The 14508-nt window shown below is 38.5% G+C and overlaps 1 protein-coding gene across 7 annotated transcripts in view; it reads right to left on the reverse strand.

Moving 5' to 3' along the window:
- Positions 1-9822: 9822 nt before the first annotated feature.
- LOC127786684 (molybdopterin synthase catalytic subunit) overlaps positions 9823-14508 on the reverse strand; it is a 35094-nt gene continuing 30408 nt past the window's right edge. For 3 of the 7 annotated variants that reach the window (XM_052314254.1, XM_052314257.1, XM_052314258.1), the window contains one exon: positions 9823-10636. In XM_052314254.1, coding sequence (XP_052170214.1) covers positions 9927-10535 — 609 coding nt within the window. In that variant the 5' untranslated portion in view covers positions 10536-10636 and the 3' untranslated portion in view covers positions 9823-9926. The remainder of the gene's footprint in view (positions 10637-14508) is intronic. The other 4 variants (XM_052314259.1, XM_052314261.1, XM_052314256.1 and 1 more) reach the window with 2 other exon arrangements.

Below are 14508 nucleotides of genomic sequence, written 5' to 3' on the forward strand. Positions count from 1 at the left end.
GCCGCGTTATAGCATTCAACTTTTGAAGTTTCTTTTTCCATCCTGTTTTGATCATGTTTAACAGAGGTTCACTCATGGTTATCCATTTGTTTCGAGGCATTTTGAGATACAGAGAAGCTAATGTTGTAATTTACTTTACTTCCTTTATACACGTATTATGCTCTATTTTGGAAAACTTCTTTTCGGTATTTACTCATGGAAAAAAGGGGTGATTCTTTATAGCTTGTGTTGTAGTCCTGGAGTTTATTTAATTATCTAAAGATTGAGATGTCTGAAAGATATGTAGGTGATCTTTTGTTCCCACACTTGAGTAAGTTGGTCTTTACATAATTTCTTTGTCTGTTGATATATGCATTCATAGCCCTCTATGTTGCTCATATTATAGACGCATGCCTTTTGTTTTATGATGTTATTTTAGATGGAAAGTCTATAATGTTTTGGGGGTTATTCAGCACACAATACAATTTCATAGATGACTGTAAGTGGGTGTCTTAAGTGTTTTCATGCTAACTGGTCCCAGCTGATGAGTTTTAGGCTTACCATTCTATTTTTTGTTCATCAAGTTTCACTGTCGGAAATTCGTGATGGTGATGGAATGGATGTCTAAGACAATTGAGAAGCAGTTTAATTGTGATGACGCAATGGATATCTAAGAGGATTGTTAACTGAGATTGCTAGTCAATAACGGTTGAGGAGATTGAGATGATGAGGGTTGGACAAGCTCTGATACCAAAAATTGATGCAGGATGAAGAAGAAAAAAGAATGTGCTGGAAATATGCTCACTCAAATTAAGGAAGATTTGTCATTGATCCTAGAATATTCTAGGATTTAAGTTTTATGTAAATATTATGTAAATATAGTAAGTAAAGGATGTAGTTTAGGATGCTATCAATATTTAGATTATTTCATTCCTTTTTTGTTTATAATCCTCTCCTTAAAAGAGGATGATGTTCTTGCTCATTGTAATCAATTAAGGCAAATTGTCTTTGATTATTTCTAAGATGGTATCAGAGCTGGATTAAATCCCAGCCATCCATTCTGTGTGAGGCTCTTCTCGCGACTGCCTACACCTTCTCTATTGGCCTCTTGTTTGGCCGCTGACGCTCGGATTCGGCAATTCCCAGTCGTCGCCAAGCTCGGATCTATTGGTCGCGGCCACCCAAGATCGACCCAAGGTCATCTTCTCTGTCACTTCCTCCATTGTCAACTGCCAGGTCGCTTTCTACCTCCTGCGAGTGCAAGCTCTCCATTCCGGACGGTGATGCCCACTCTGATTGGGTTGGCTGTGTTTGCTTCAGCCACTGTCGATTGCTTGCGGCCTCTCTGCCTTGACCGCTTTCTGCTTGTTGGCATCTTACATCGACAACAACCAATTTGCAGCTACCTCCCAGATCTTGGTAACCCTGCTTGCTTCCTTTCCTTCTTGTTTTTTCCACTCCCAACGTGATAAGTTATGTCGGAAGTCACTTTCGAAACCACCTTAAACCCTGCCGCTGCCATCCAAACAAAACATCAAGCGACTTAGCCAAACCATTCTAGCACCCATTTTGTCCAAATCACCACCATTCGTTTAAATGGTGATAATTTTCTTCGCTGGTCTCAATATGTCTGGATATATATCTGCGGGCAAGGAAAAATTGGCTACATTACCGGAGACAAGAAGGAACCTGCAGTGGATGACCCAACACACTTTGTTTGGGATGCTGAAAACTCTATAGTCATGACATGGCTGGTCAATTCCATGAATGAAGATATTAGTTCCAATTATATGTGTTATCCTACTGCAAATGAGTTGTGGGATAATGTAAATCAAATGTACTCTGACTTAGGTAACCAATCTCAGGTTTTTTAGTTAACTCTAAAGTTGGGGGAGATTCGGCAAGGAGACGATTTCGTTACCAAATACTTTCATTCATTAAAGAGACTGTGGCAAGATCTTGACCTCTTCAACACTTGAGTGGAAATCTACTGAAGATTGCAACCACCACAAGAAAATTGTTGAAGATGGCCGTATTTACAAGTTTCTTGCTGGCCTTAATATTGAGTTCAATGAGGTGCGAGGGAGGATTATTGGCCGATCCCCCCTTACCTCCTATTGGTGAAGTATTTGCTGAGGTTAGAAGAGAAGAAAGCCGAAGGAGTGTCATGCTCGGCAAAAAAACTGCTGGTGAGTCAATTGAAAATTCTGCCTTGTTTATTGATACTGCTGCCTACAAGGCTGCAAATTACCAGCGTAGGAGCAATGAGCGGCCTCAGGTTTGGTGTGACTATTGCAACAAGCCACGCCATACTCATGAGACTTGTTGGAAAATTCATGGCAAACCTGCCAACTAGAAGAGCAACAAGCAAGGAGACAAGAGTAGTAATCGTGGGGTCCCAACTGCGAATGAGGTTGACACATGTCCCTTCAATAAAGAGCAGATTGATCAACTCTTGAAGCTGTTACAATCCAGTTCCTCATCTGGTATTCCTAGTGTTTCCTTGGCACACACAGGTAGAATACCTAAAGCTCTTTCTTGTCTCCATTCCTCTCCATGGGTTATTGATTCCGGAGCCTTCGATCATATGACTAGTTGTCCTTATTTATTTAATACCTATTCTCCTAGCTCTGGAAATGAAAAAATCAGAATTGTCGATGGTAGTTTTTCATCTATTGTAGGAAAGGTCTTATTAAACTTACCAAAAAAATTAATCTTCATTCTGTTCTTCATGTTCCTAATTTGGCATGCAATCTTTTGTCTGTTAGTAAACTTTGCAAAGATTCTAATTGTCGTGTTACGTTTTTTAAATCTTATTGTGAATTTCAGGATCAGAACTTGGGGACGATGATTGGGCGTGCTAGGATGATTGAAGGTCTTTACTACTTTGATGAAATTTCTTCTGGCAATAAAAAAGCTTAGGGCTTTAGTAATACTAGTTCAATTCCTATTCAGGACACAATTATGATATGACATCTTAGACTAGGACATCCTAGTTTTGCCTATATGAAACATTTATTTCCTGAATTATTTAAAGTAATGGATTGTTCTTCTTTTCAATGTGAAAGTTGCATCTTGGCAAAAAATCATCGTTCTACATATTTATCAAAACCCTACCAAGCATCCAAACCTTTTTATATAATTCATAGTGATGTTTGGGGCCCATCTAAGATTTCTACTCTATCTGGAAAAAAATGGTATATTACCTTTATAGATGATCATACCTGTTTGTGTTGGGTTTATTTGATGCACAAAAAAATTGAAGTGGAGTATTTATTCAAAAACTTTTACACTATGATTGAAAACCAATTTCAAACCAAAATTGGTATTTTACACTCTGACAATGACACCGAGTATTTCAATGAGCACTTGGGGGATTTTTTGAAAAACAAAGGTATTCACCACCAAACTACTTGTTGGTATACTTCTCAACAAAATGGCATTGCTGAACGTAAAAATCAACATTTACTTGAAGTAGCACGTGCCATCATCTTTTCTATGCATGTTCCAAAATATTTATGGGGTGAAGCTGTTTTAACGACGTCCTATTTGATAAATAGGATACCTGCTAAAGTATTAAAGTACCAAACACCCTTTGAGTGCCTAAAAGACATTTTTCCCAACACTAGATTACATTCAGACCTTCCCATCAAAGTTTTTGTTGTACTGTGTATGTTCATATACCTACTCAATTTCGCTCAAAACTTGATCCTCGGGCTGTCAAATGTGTTTTCTTGGGTTATACCTCTCATAAAAAAGGCTATAAGTGTTATGGTCATCTCACAAAAAAGATTCACATGAGTATGGATGTCTCATTTGTTGAAAACAAACCCTATTTTACCAAAAATTCCCTTCAGGAGGAGAAACATGAAGCTGAAGACAATTTTTGGGATGTTTCTGTCCCCCTTCCAAATGCAATTTATCCTACTTAGGACCCACATGTTTCTGATAATGGTCACTTAGGAGATTCTGGTTCTTTGATGCCAAGTAAAGGGGTTTCTCGGGGAGGGGGAGAATTACTACAAATTGATCATCATAATCTAAATTCCGAGCTTCAGGTTTATACCGGGAAGAGATTTCATCAAAAGAATAAAGACTTTAATGTTAATTTTGCACAAAACCAGTCTGAAAACCCGATAAATGGCACTATAAGTTCAAGAACTCCCATTTCAACTTCTAGCCCACCTCTTTCTACTTTACCTAATAGTTCCAAAATTGATTCTTCAACTATTTCCAATCATTTACTTACTATTTCTGATCTTGATATTCCTATAACAATTAGGAAAGGTGTCAGAAGTTACACTAAATATCCTATTGCTAAATACCTCTCCTACCATAGATTATCTAAGAATCATAAGGCTTTTACACATCTAGGATTTCACACTTGTTTGTGCCAAGGAATATACAGGAAGCTTTGGATGATCCAAACTGGAAATTAGCAGTTATAGAGGAGATGAATGCTCTAAGGAGAAGTGGCACTTGGGAAATAATTACCTTGCCCAAAGACAAAAAAATAGCAGGGTGTAAATGGGTGTTTACAATAAAATGTAAGGCTGACGGGAGTGTTGATAGGTACAAAGCCAGACTGGTGGCTAAAGGCTTCACCCAGACTTATGGGATTGATTATCAGGAGACCTTTGCTCTTGTGGTAAAAATAAACTCTATCAGAGTCATGTTATCTCTTACAGTAAATTCAGATTGGTCTCTACACCAACTTGATGTCAAAAATGCGTTTCTTAATGGTGATCTTGAAAAGGAGGTCTTTATGAGTTTACCACTTGAATTCGAAAATAAACTTGGGAGTGACAGTATGTAGACTGAAGAAATCCCTGTATGGTCTCAAACAGTCTTCAAGAGCATGGTTCAAATGCTTTGGAAAGGTAGTTACTAGTTACGGCTTCCTTCAAAGTCAAACATATCACACTATATTTTATAAACACTCAAAGGATGGTAAAGTTGCAATTTTGATTGTTTATGTTGATGACATTATTTTAATTGGTAATAATGATACAGAGTTAGCAGTCCTCAAGCAGATCAAGGACCTAGGGATCCTAAAATACTTCCTTGGAATGGAGTTTGCAAGATCCAAAGAAGGCATCTTTGTTAATCAGAGAAAATATGTTCTTGACCTTCTTGGAGAAACAGGATTACTCGGCTGCAAGGTGTCAGAAACTCTCATTGAGCCTAATGTGAAAAACTATATGCTGCCAAAGCTGAAGAAGTAAAGGACAGGGAACAATATCAGAGACTTGTGGGCAGATTAATCTACTTGTCTCATACGCGACTTGACATTGCTTTTGTAGTGAGTATGGTGAGTCAATTTATGCACTCACCAGGGCCAGGGCATTTTGAAGCGGTCTACAGAATCCTAAGATATCTGAAAGGGACTCCTAGAAGAGGCTTACTATTCAAGAAACATGGCCACCTACACGTTGAGTTCTACACTGATGCAGATTGGGTAGGAAGTGTTAATGATAGGAGATCTACTTCAGGCTACTTTTCTTTTGTTGGGGGAAACCTAGTCACCTGGCGAAGCAAAAAACAAAATGTGGTGGCTAGAAGTAGTGCAGAAGCAGAGTTCAGAGCTGTTGCTCATGGAATCTGTGAGGGGATGTGGATCAAAAGGATACTTGAAGAGCTGAAATTTCCTCAATCAAAACCTATAAGAGTCTATTGCGATAACAAGGCTGTCATCTCTATTGCTCATAATTCGGTTACAAAACATATAGAAGTGGACAAACATTTCATCAAGGAGAAGCTCGATGTTGGAATAATATGCATGCCATATCTTCCAACAACTGAACAAATTGCTGATGTTCTAACTAAGAGTCTTCACAAGAAGCAATTTGATAAACTTATTGGCAAGCTAGCTATGGAAGACATCTACAAGCCAGCTTGAGGGGGAGTGTTGGAAATATGCTCACTCAAATTAAGGAAGATTTGTCATTGATCCTAGAATATTCTAGGATTTAAGTTTTATGTAAATATTATGTAAATATAGTAAGTAAAGGATGTAGTTTAGGATGCTGTCAATATTTAGATTATTTCCTTCATTTTTTGTTTATAATCCTCTCCTTAAAAGAGGATGATGTTCTTGCTCATTGTAATCAATTAAGGCAAATTGTCTTTGATTATTTCTAAGAGAATGTACAAAAAAAGGAAGGAGAACAGAAAGGGGAGGGGGACCAGGGAGAGACCAGTGAGAAGAATGGGGAAGGGAGAAAGGAGTAGTTGAAGAAGAAGAAGAAGAAAACAGGGGAGAGGGGGACTGGAAGAACTGAATTAGGGAAAAACTAAGCTAACCAATATTATTTCAATGTATTCAACCATTGTTTCGTTTACATCAATATCCTTATTTGTAGACTAAAAACCCTATAACAACTAAAGCTCTTTTAAAACTAATCCTATCACAAAATCTATTGAAATTCAAAATTCAAAGTCCTAATCTCAGAAATGGGAACCCTTATTTTAACAGCATCGAGAAGGATGCAAACTCTTGGAACAGGATATCTGTACAGTAATGCCGTTTACCAGGGAAAAAAGAAAGAAAGAAAGAAAGAATCTGTTAAGTATTAGATTGTAGTGCGGTCTATATTGACCCATAAGGTCAATCACATTCCAGACATATGACACTCTTATGCAAAACCATATAATTGTTCGCATGTGCAGGAGAATCAAATTTGTGAAGCAATAATGTGGTCACATGAAAATGGTATTTTTCCACCGTAAGATGTTTATAGTTTATAAAACTGACACCTAGTTTTGATACTGTGGGCAGGTGTCTACTGCAGGAAGGCTCAAGAGAAGTTCATTGCTACTAACATGTTTAAATAGTTAATATTGCTGATTTTTGCTTGATGAAGGATTCTCTAGGAGCTTTTTAGAATAAAGTATGCAAATAAGATGGTTGAAGCTTGTTAATTCAGATGCATTTGGATGATATTAAATTTTGTTGCAATGATACGAGAGGGATATGACTGAGTTTTTGAAAGGCATATGTGACAATTATGAATGGCTGCTGTGCTGTGACATCAAACTTGGTGATTCTTTTGATTAGGATTTTACTCCTCTCTATGTGCGTACCGGCATGTGAACCAACAAGTTCAGCGCCCTTGCATATTAATCTCTCCATTGTTTTTAAAGAGGCCAAATGATGCAGGTTAAGTGAATAAATCTGGTATAGGTAGTACCAACTAGTTTATTTTTTTCCCAGTTGATAGCCAGTGAAAGAAATCTGCAGTCTCCGTTCATAAATTCTGCATTTCTTTTCGAGTAATCCACTCTAATTCTATTGCCACATGCAATACCAAAGAACTGTGTAATATGAAGCATGTGTAAAGGTGAGTGGCCCCTCTCAGCTGATCAGCTGTGTCTATACACTCAAAAAGACATTTCCTTGAACTGAAGATGAGCTTAATATCCCTTCTTTGATCTTGTTTATAGTCAACTTTATAATTCCCATCTGGCACTGCCCAATTTACTTTCCTCTTGCTATATATAAGATTGGGTGCTATTGAGGGTTTGAAAACTTATATCACAAGTAATTTTATACATAAATTTGTCTCTTTTGATGACTTAGTGGTGATAATGATGAGAGAATATTTTACCATGTGATTCTGCTTCTCCTTATTCTTTTCCATATCTCCAGCATGTTTATGCAATATGAATTTATATTTTCTACTTTCTAGATATTTCTGTAATTGTCAGTGACTTGTATTCCAAAGGGCGAAGGTTATCATTGATGCATGTTTTGCATGATCTATCCACTATAGTATTTTTGAATATCTGATATAGAAGTTTAAGTTTCCTCTTATGAGATAAATTGTTTTGTTTTGCATTATGAGTTCAAGTTCTAAGATTGTACTTTTCCCTACCTCCATTTTTTTATTTCAAGTTTCCAAAGCACTTGGTAGCCACTCCAAGAACATAACAACATAGTTACTTGTAGCAGAATTATCTTTTACTTAAAATAAAAAAAATTGTGCATATAACTCTTGACAGATTTTTAAAACTAATCTCCCGTCGGGAATGATTTCTTGTCTTGGCTGTGGAGACACTTCATGGGGTAAATTTTAGATTATGGGCAGTTTGTCTCTGCATTGACGGGTAGTGTGGAGAGATTTACTGCTGAAAGCAAAATCTTGAGCCTTTATAGGAAGAGAAAACTGAAAAGGGCTATTTATCATTTGAATGAGAGCTGTTCAAGTCATTGTCCTTGAATGATAACGGTTATTGAATTTTGGGTGGTTTGTGTGTTGAGAAGTCATTAGATTTAATATGCTTTATATCACCAATCTTAATGTGTAGCGGAATTAGTCAGGCTATAAGAAAGGTGTGCTTTATTCTATGATTTAAGTGGAGGATTTTAATAGGTATTTTACATCTTCACATACACTTTGATGCTATGAAATAAAATTTTGATTGTTCTTGACTTGAGACTCTGGATGTGGCACCACAACTGGATTGAGCCAATGGTTGGTTGAAGGGTAATTGCTATGTGAATGTTCTGTCTGGTCCTGTGTTCTGCTGGAATTGATGCACAATCTCCTGGGAACATGACGAGAGTATTTATTTTAGCCAAGGTGTTAAGAAGTCCAATTTTCATGTTTTACCTTGTAAACACAAATCTGGTTTATCCCTTTTGCTCTCATACTATTTCAAGTTATCTGGCTCTTAAAATATGTTTGTCTTTTTTTTTTTTTAATGGGAAAATCTGTTTGTATTTGAGCATATTAGTTTGTAAAGCTCTTCAACTCATTATTTTCTGGGTGGAACAGGAATTATTTGTACTGCAACTCAGCATAATACATCCTTGTCCTTTGTTATTTAAGTTTTCCACAAAATTCTCTCCTGCCACTAAGGGTGTTCATTTTCTTTCTTTTGGTAAATCTTTTGTATTAGTGGGTGAGCCTTCTTTTGTGACTAGAAGGTCTTGGGTTCTAGTTGTGGACTTCTTACGAAATAAAGGGCAAGGCCGGGTATAAAAGACAATCCCTCTCTGACCCTCACCATGTGGGGAGCCTCATACAACGGCTACGCATTTTCAGTAAAGTTTATGTATTGTTAATGTATCATTAATATTTCCTGTGACACTAAAAGTTTGTGGTGGCACCCTGCTTGATTTCACACTGCTAAAAGAGACTGCAGTATGGAAACAAGAAGGCCATACCTGGGCAGGTTTGCTAATATTTCAATTCAATGACATTCACTTGGTCTATTATGGCCTAGTTCCTGATGAGACTGCCTACTATGTGTTAAATGTTGATAATTCTTCTATACTTTATCTTTCCCCACAGGGTAGAGGCTTTATGAAGAACCATTCTTCTTCGTAGTCTTCGCATTAAAATATACGTCAGATTTCACCCCAGAACAGTGGGGCTTCGTAAGTGTTCTCAGCAAACCTGGTTTACTCAGTTTTTTTTCTCTCCCTCTTGGGTTAGGTCAAATGTATGGTTACTCAGTTTTTAATGATGTCTTACAAGGAATATGTTGAGAACTATGTTTGGAATTGCAGATTTGCATTAAAATTTGAACTCAAAAACTTTTTCCCAGCATTACTCCTCTAAGTTTGTGTTTTTCACCCTTAATTTGGTTTAATCTTACCTTAATTTCCCCCTTCACTGAAATTCTTTTATTATCATTATTGTTTTGATTTCAAATTTCTGTTTCGTCTTTTGTCATTGTGGTGTGGATGGGTTTTGGTTTCCTTAGTTGCAATTACAACCTATTCCCCTCTTTCTTCATGTCCTGTGGGAGATGTTATAATTTTTCTTCTTACTTGCATACTTAATGCATAATTGGGATAATGAGCAACTCAATATGTGGTTTGAGTATTTGGAGCTCAGGACAGCATCCCTTTTGATAGTTCATCTGCTATACAATTCTATTATGGTTTAGCTTATTACATCTCCATTGTATCTGTTTTCAGTTGTTTTACATCTCTTCCCTCACTTAGCACCATGTTCTGCTGCTGCTGGCCCATCGTCCACCTTCACCTTCATTCCACAGCAACCCTTCTGATGTCTACTGTCATCGATCTCGACTTTCCTTCCTGTCGCCATGGCCATGCTCTTCCCAAGCTCCAGCCGCCTCTCCAGAAACTCTGAATTCTCCTTCCAGACCTCTCCGTTGGCATACACCTCCTTCTTCCATATTGGCACCGAGGACTTGATCTCATCGATCAGAAACTTGCAAGCGTCCAGCGCTGCAGCTCTGTGGACGGAGGAGACTGCAATGAAGATGCTTGTTTCCCCAACTGGAACTGGGCCGAGGCGGTGGGCAACTGCAATCGAGTGGAGACTCATTGCTGTTCTAGCCGATGAACAGATGGCTTTGATGCAGCGAATGGCCATTGGCGAGTAAGCTTCGTACCTCAACTCCAACACTGTCTTGCCTTCAAAGTTGTCCCGTGTTGTCCCAGAGAAAGTTGCTATGGCACCACATTGTGGAGCCTGCACATAATTGATGTACTTTGCTATGTCAATTGGAATGTTTTCTTCTAAAATTTCGATCAAATCTTTGTCCTCTGGATCATTCTTTTGCACCATCTCTTCCATGGAAGTTCCTTTCCTGATCTAGCAGCCATTTAGGAGGATAGTCACATCAGTCAGTGGAAAACATGGGTGGAATATTTTGCAAAACAACATGGTACTAGCACCTGCAATTTAAACCCAAAATTTTCAAAATGGAAGTGGACAACTCAAACAAGGAAACCACATTAGTATAACTAGAATTGGGAATGAACAGGATTAAGACCAATCTGGGGCCACAAGGAACCAATGAATTTCAATTTTCTTGCCATCTGAAATGATCTAATCTGATATTTGATCAACACCAAATGTCCAAGTATGGCAGGACAAAATCACACAATCATGAAAGCTAACATCTTACCAACCGTGTTACAAGGTTAGCAACAAAGGTCTAAATTGGTGATGCCCCACATGAAGAGGAAAGAACAAAAAAAAAAAAAAAAAACTCAATAATTTGTGTCGCAGAACATGCAATGGAATGTTAATTTGTTAAGTCTTTACTTCATACTTTCATTTTATAAGGTATATTCATAGTGGACAGAAGCAATGAACAATCAATGAAAGAATAAAAATTAAATAGCGGATAGCAAATGAAATATTGTGCAACACCAACGTGACAACACACTGGCAACGTAGGGATGGCAATGGGAAGGGCATGGGTACCCCTTCCCCATCCCAAATACTCGCACCTCCCTTCTTGTCCCTGTCCATACCCATACTCACAAGGTATTTTGTTTAACCCTTTCATCATTGAACCAGTAGGGTAGTGGGTACAATTACCCGAATCATTCAGCAATAAGAAGCAAATGAATAAAACACCAATACAAGCAAAAAGCTAAAATTAGCAATTGTAAGATGTTAAACCTGTAAAAGTTTATAATTCACAACGCAAGCAACAACAATTTAAATTGTAAACTAACCTATAAAGATATCAAAATGAAAATACAGAGCAGCAGCAGCAACAGCAACAACAACATTAAACTCGACTAAGCACCACAAAATCCATATTGTTCCATAACGCAAAAACTGTGACAAACTCTATTGATATTAAACCCCTAATTACCAAAAAAAAGATCACTCCATTCCAGTATAACTAAAATCAGACTCAATCATCAAGAAGTCCCATAAACAAATGCAAACACAGATTCTAGTTACAGTTTTCCAGTTATCATCCTTAATACGGCAGTTAAAATGAGTAAGAAAATCAGAAAATGATCCCAAACTCAAGTTAAATTCAAAATGAATTCTCATACTATAGTACCTACACATGCCATATATATGATAAAATCTATTCCCTATAGACAAACAAAATGAATCTATGCCATATAGATGTTTCCAAATGTACTGAACATCAATCGAAATGAATCAAATCATGGAACTCACTCCGTGTGCCAACGAAGGTGATTCAACACAGATGAGAGAAGAGAAGAGAATGTGAGAAGGGAAACTGGGCAAGTTGGGTTACAGAGAGGTGAGAGGGAAGGGTGGCACTTGATGAACAGAATGGGGGGCTTAGGGCTCCTGCAATGTGGGGTTTTGTTTCTTAATTTCTGAATCATGATTTGTAAATGGGTAGGGGAGAAGTCAAGGATGTCGTTCTTGCGCCTGCATCCAGTGGGTATTTTGAGTATCTCACCCAAACCCTCCTTGATGGGTACTTTTTTCTACCCAAACCCTTCCCAAGCAGGTAGGATATTGCAAGTACCCACCAAATAAGGTACCCATTGTCATCCCTACAGGCAACACATACAATTCAAACAAAGAAGATGGAAAAACTCAAATATACCAATAGTACTTCCTAGAAAGAAGGCATTGAGTGAACAAATCAATGCTTCAAGGTGATTCCAGCACCACTCAGCTTCTCAAAAGCTTCCTCCGCTTGAGGGCTCCATTTAAAACTGTCCTTCTTCAACATTTCAGTTAGTGGTTTGCTTATTGTTCCATAGTTTCTTACAAACCTCTGGTAGTACCCCGTAAGCCCTAGGAACCCTCTTAAGGCCCTAATGTTGGGGGGTTTTGGCCATGCCATTACTGCCTCAATCTTTTTTGGATCTGTTCCTACTCCCCCTAATATGATGTGCCCCAAGTATTCCATATGTTTCTGTGCGAAAGCACACTTTGACCTTTTGACATACAATTGATTGAATCTCAAGATCTCGAATGTAGCTTTAAGGTGGTTTAAGTGTTGGTCAAAAGAGGAGCTGTAAATCAAGATGTCATCAAAGAAAACCAACACAAATTTTCTGAGGTAAGGCTCAAAGATTTGGTTCATGAGGGCTTGAAATGTGACTGGTGCATTGGTTAGGCCGAAGGGCATGACAGTGAAACTCAAAGTGGCCATGGTGCGTTTTGAAGGCTGTCTTGGGAATGTTGTTAGGATCCATCCTAATTTGATAGTATCCCGATCTTAGGTCCAACTTAGAGAAAACAAAGGCATGTTTAAGTTCATCCAAAAGGTCCTCAATGATAGGAATGGAAAATTTATCTTTAATGGTAATGGTGTTGAGTTGTCTGTAATTGATACAAAATCGCCATGTATCATCTTTTTTCTTAACCAATAGAACAGGAGAAGCAAATGGACTATGGCTGGGTCGGATTATAGATTGGCCTAGCATGTTCTTGACAAGCTTCTCGATTTTAAATTTGAGTTTTGGGGGGTATCGGTAGGACCTAATGTTCACTGGTTCGGCATTAGGTACAAGGGGTATGGTATGGTCCAAGGATCTTTGAGGGGGAAGGGTTTTAGGCTCTACAAACAGATTTTGGTATTCAATTAAAAGTATATCAAGGAGAGCCAATTCATGTACTTGCCAATTGGCCGTGAGTGAGGAGTCTTCTTGTTGAGATGTTCCTTCCGTCTCCAATTCCAACTGCCCAGTAGCCTTAATTGAGAATAATTGGGCTACTTGTGATATCTTCTTCTTGAACAGCCGTTGCAACTTCTTTCCCCTTATCATCTTACATGCTCCCACTTCCATATTTCCTTGTAATACTATCCTCCTCCCATCTTTCTCTAGAGTCACCTCCATTTTGTTAAAATCAAAGTTAATTGGACTTACTTTTCTCATCCAATCCACTCCGAGAATAATGTGGCATCCTCCTAGCTTCAGCAACCTGAGGTCTGCCTGGTAGTCCTCCCCTTGCATTTCCCAGCAAAATCCCAGGCACGCGAATTTGCTGATGACTCTGCTTCCATTAACCACGGTTACAGAAAGTGGTGACTGCCTGCTAACGGCCACTTCATCTTTTTAGTCGTACCCTCGTCTATGAAATTGTGGGTACTCCCATTGTCAATTAGGACCATGAGGGTGCTATCTTGGACCTTCCCCTCTACTTTTATGATCTTGCTGCTAGCCATTCCTTTTATAGCGTGTAAGGAAATGGCCCCTCCTCCTTCTTCGTCCTCTTCTTCCTCCATGATAATTTCTTCCTCTTCATTACCTTTTTCTCCTAGTAGGAGTAGTTGTTTTTTGCATTGGTGTCCCGATGTATATCTGTCCCCACACTGAAAGCACAAACCCGCAAGCCTCCTCTGCTCAAAGATCTTGTCCCTTGGGGCTAAGCTTGAGTCCTAGGGTGTATTGGTTAGATACTTCACTCTTGTTCCTCCTCTAAAATTCTCCTTGCTCTGCATTCTTCCTCTAAATGGCATCATCCCTAGGTGCATCCCCCTGCTCGGCCCCCTCTTCTTCTTCATCAAAGCCTCAACGATCAATTCTTGTAACGGTGCATCCTCTGCAGCCTCCTGCACCGATCTTGGCCTCATCATCTTTACCATGGACCTTAGATCATCACTTAGTCCATTAATGAAACTCGACACAAAATACTCCTCCGTTAAGTAGGGGTTTCTTCGAACTTGAATTGGTACTCATGAACCGTACCTCTTTGCTTCAACTTATTGAATTCTTCTACAATGTCTACCGTCCTTTGTTCGCCAAACCTCTCACAAAGTCTCCTGGCGAATTCATCCCAATTGTAGCATTCTCTCACCCCAAACTAG

The sequence above is a fragment of the Diospyros lotus genome, chromosome 12 (genome assembly GCF_014633365.1).
Source record: "Diospyros lotus cultivar Yz01 chromosome 12, ASM1463336v1, whole genome shotgun sequence".
In the NCBI taxonomy this organism is placed as follows: Eukaryota; Viridiplantae; Streptophyta; class Magnoliopsida; order Ericales; family Ebenaceae; genus Diospyros; species Diospyros lotus.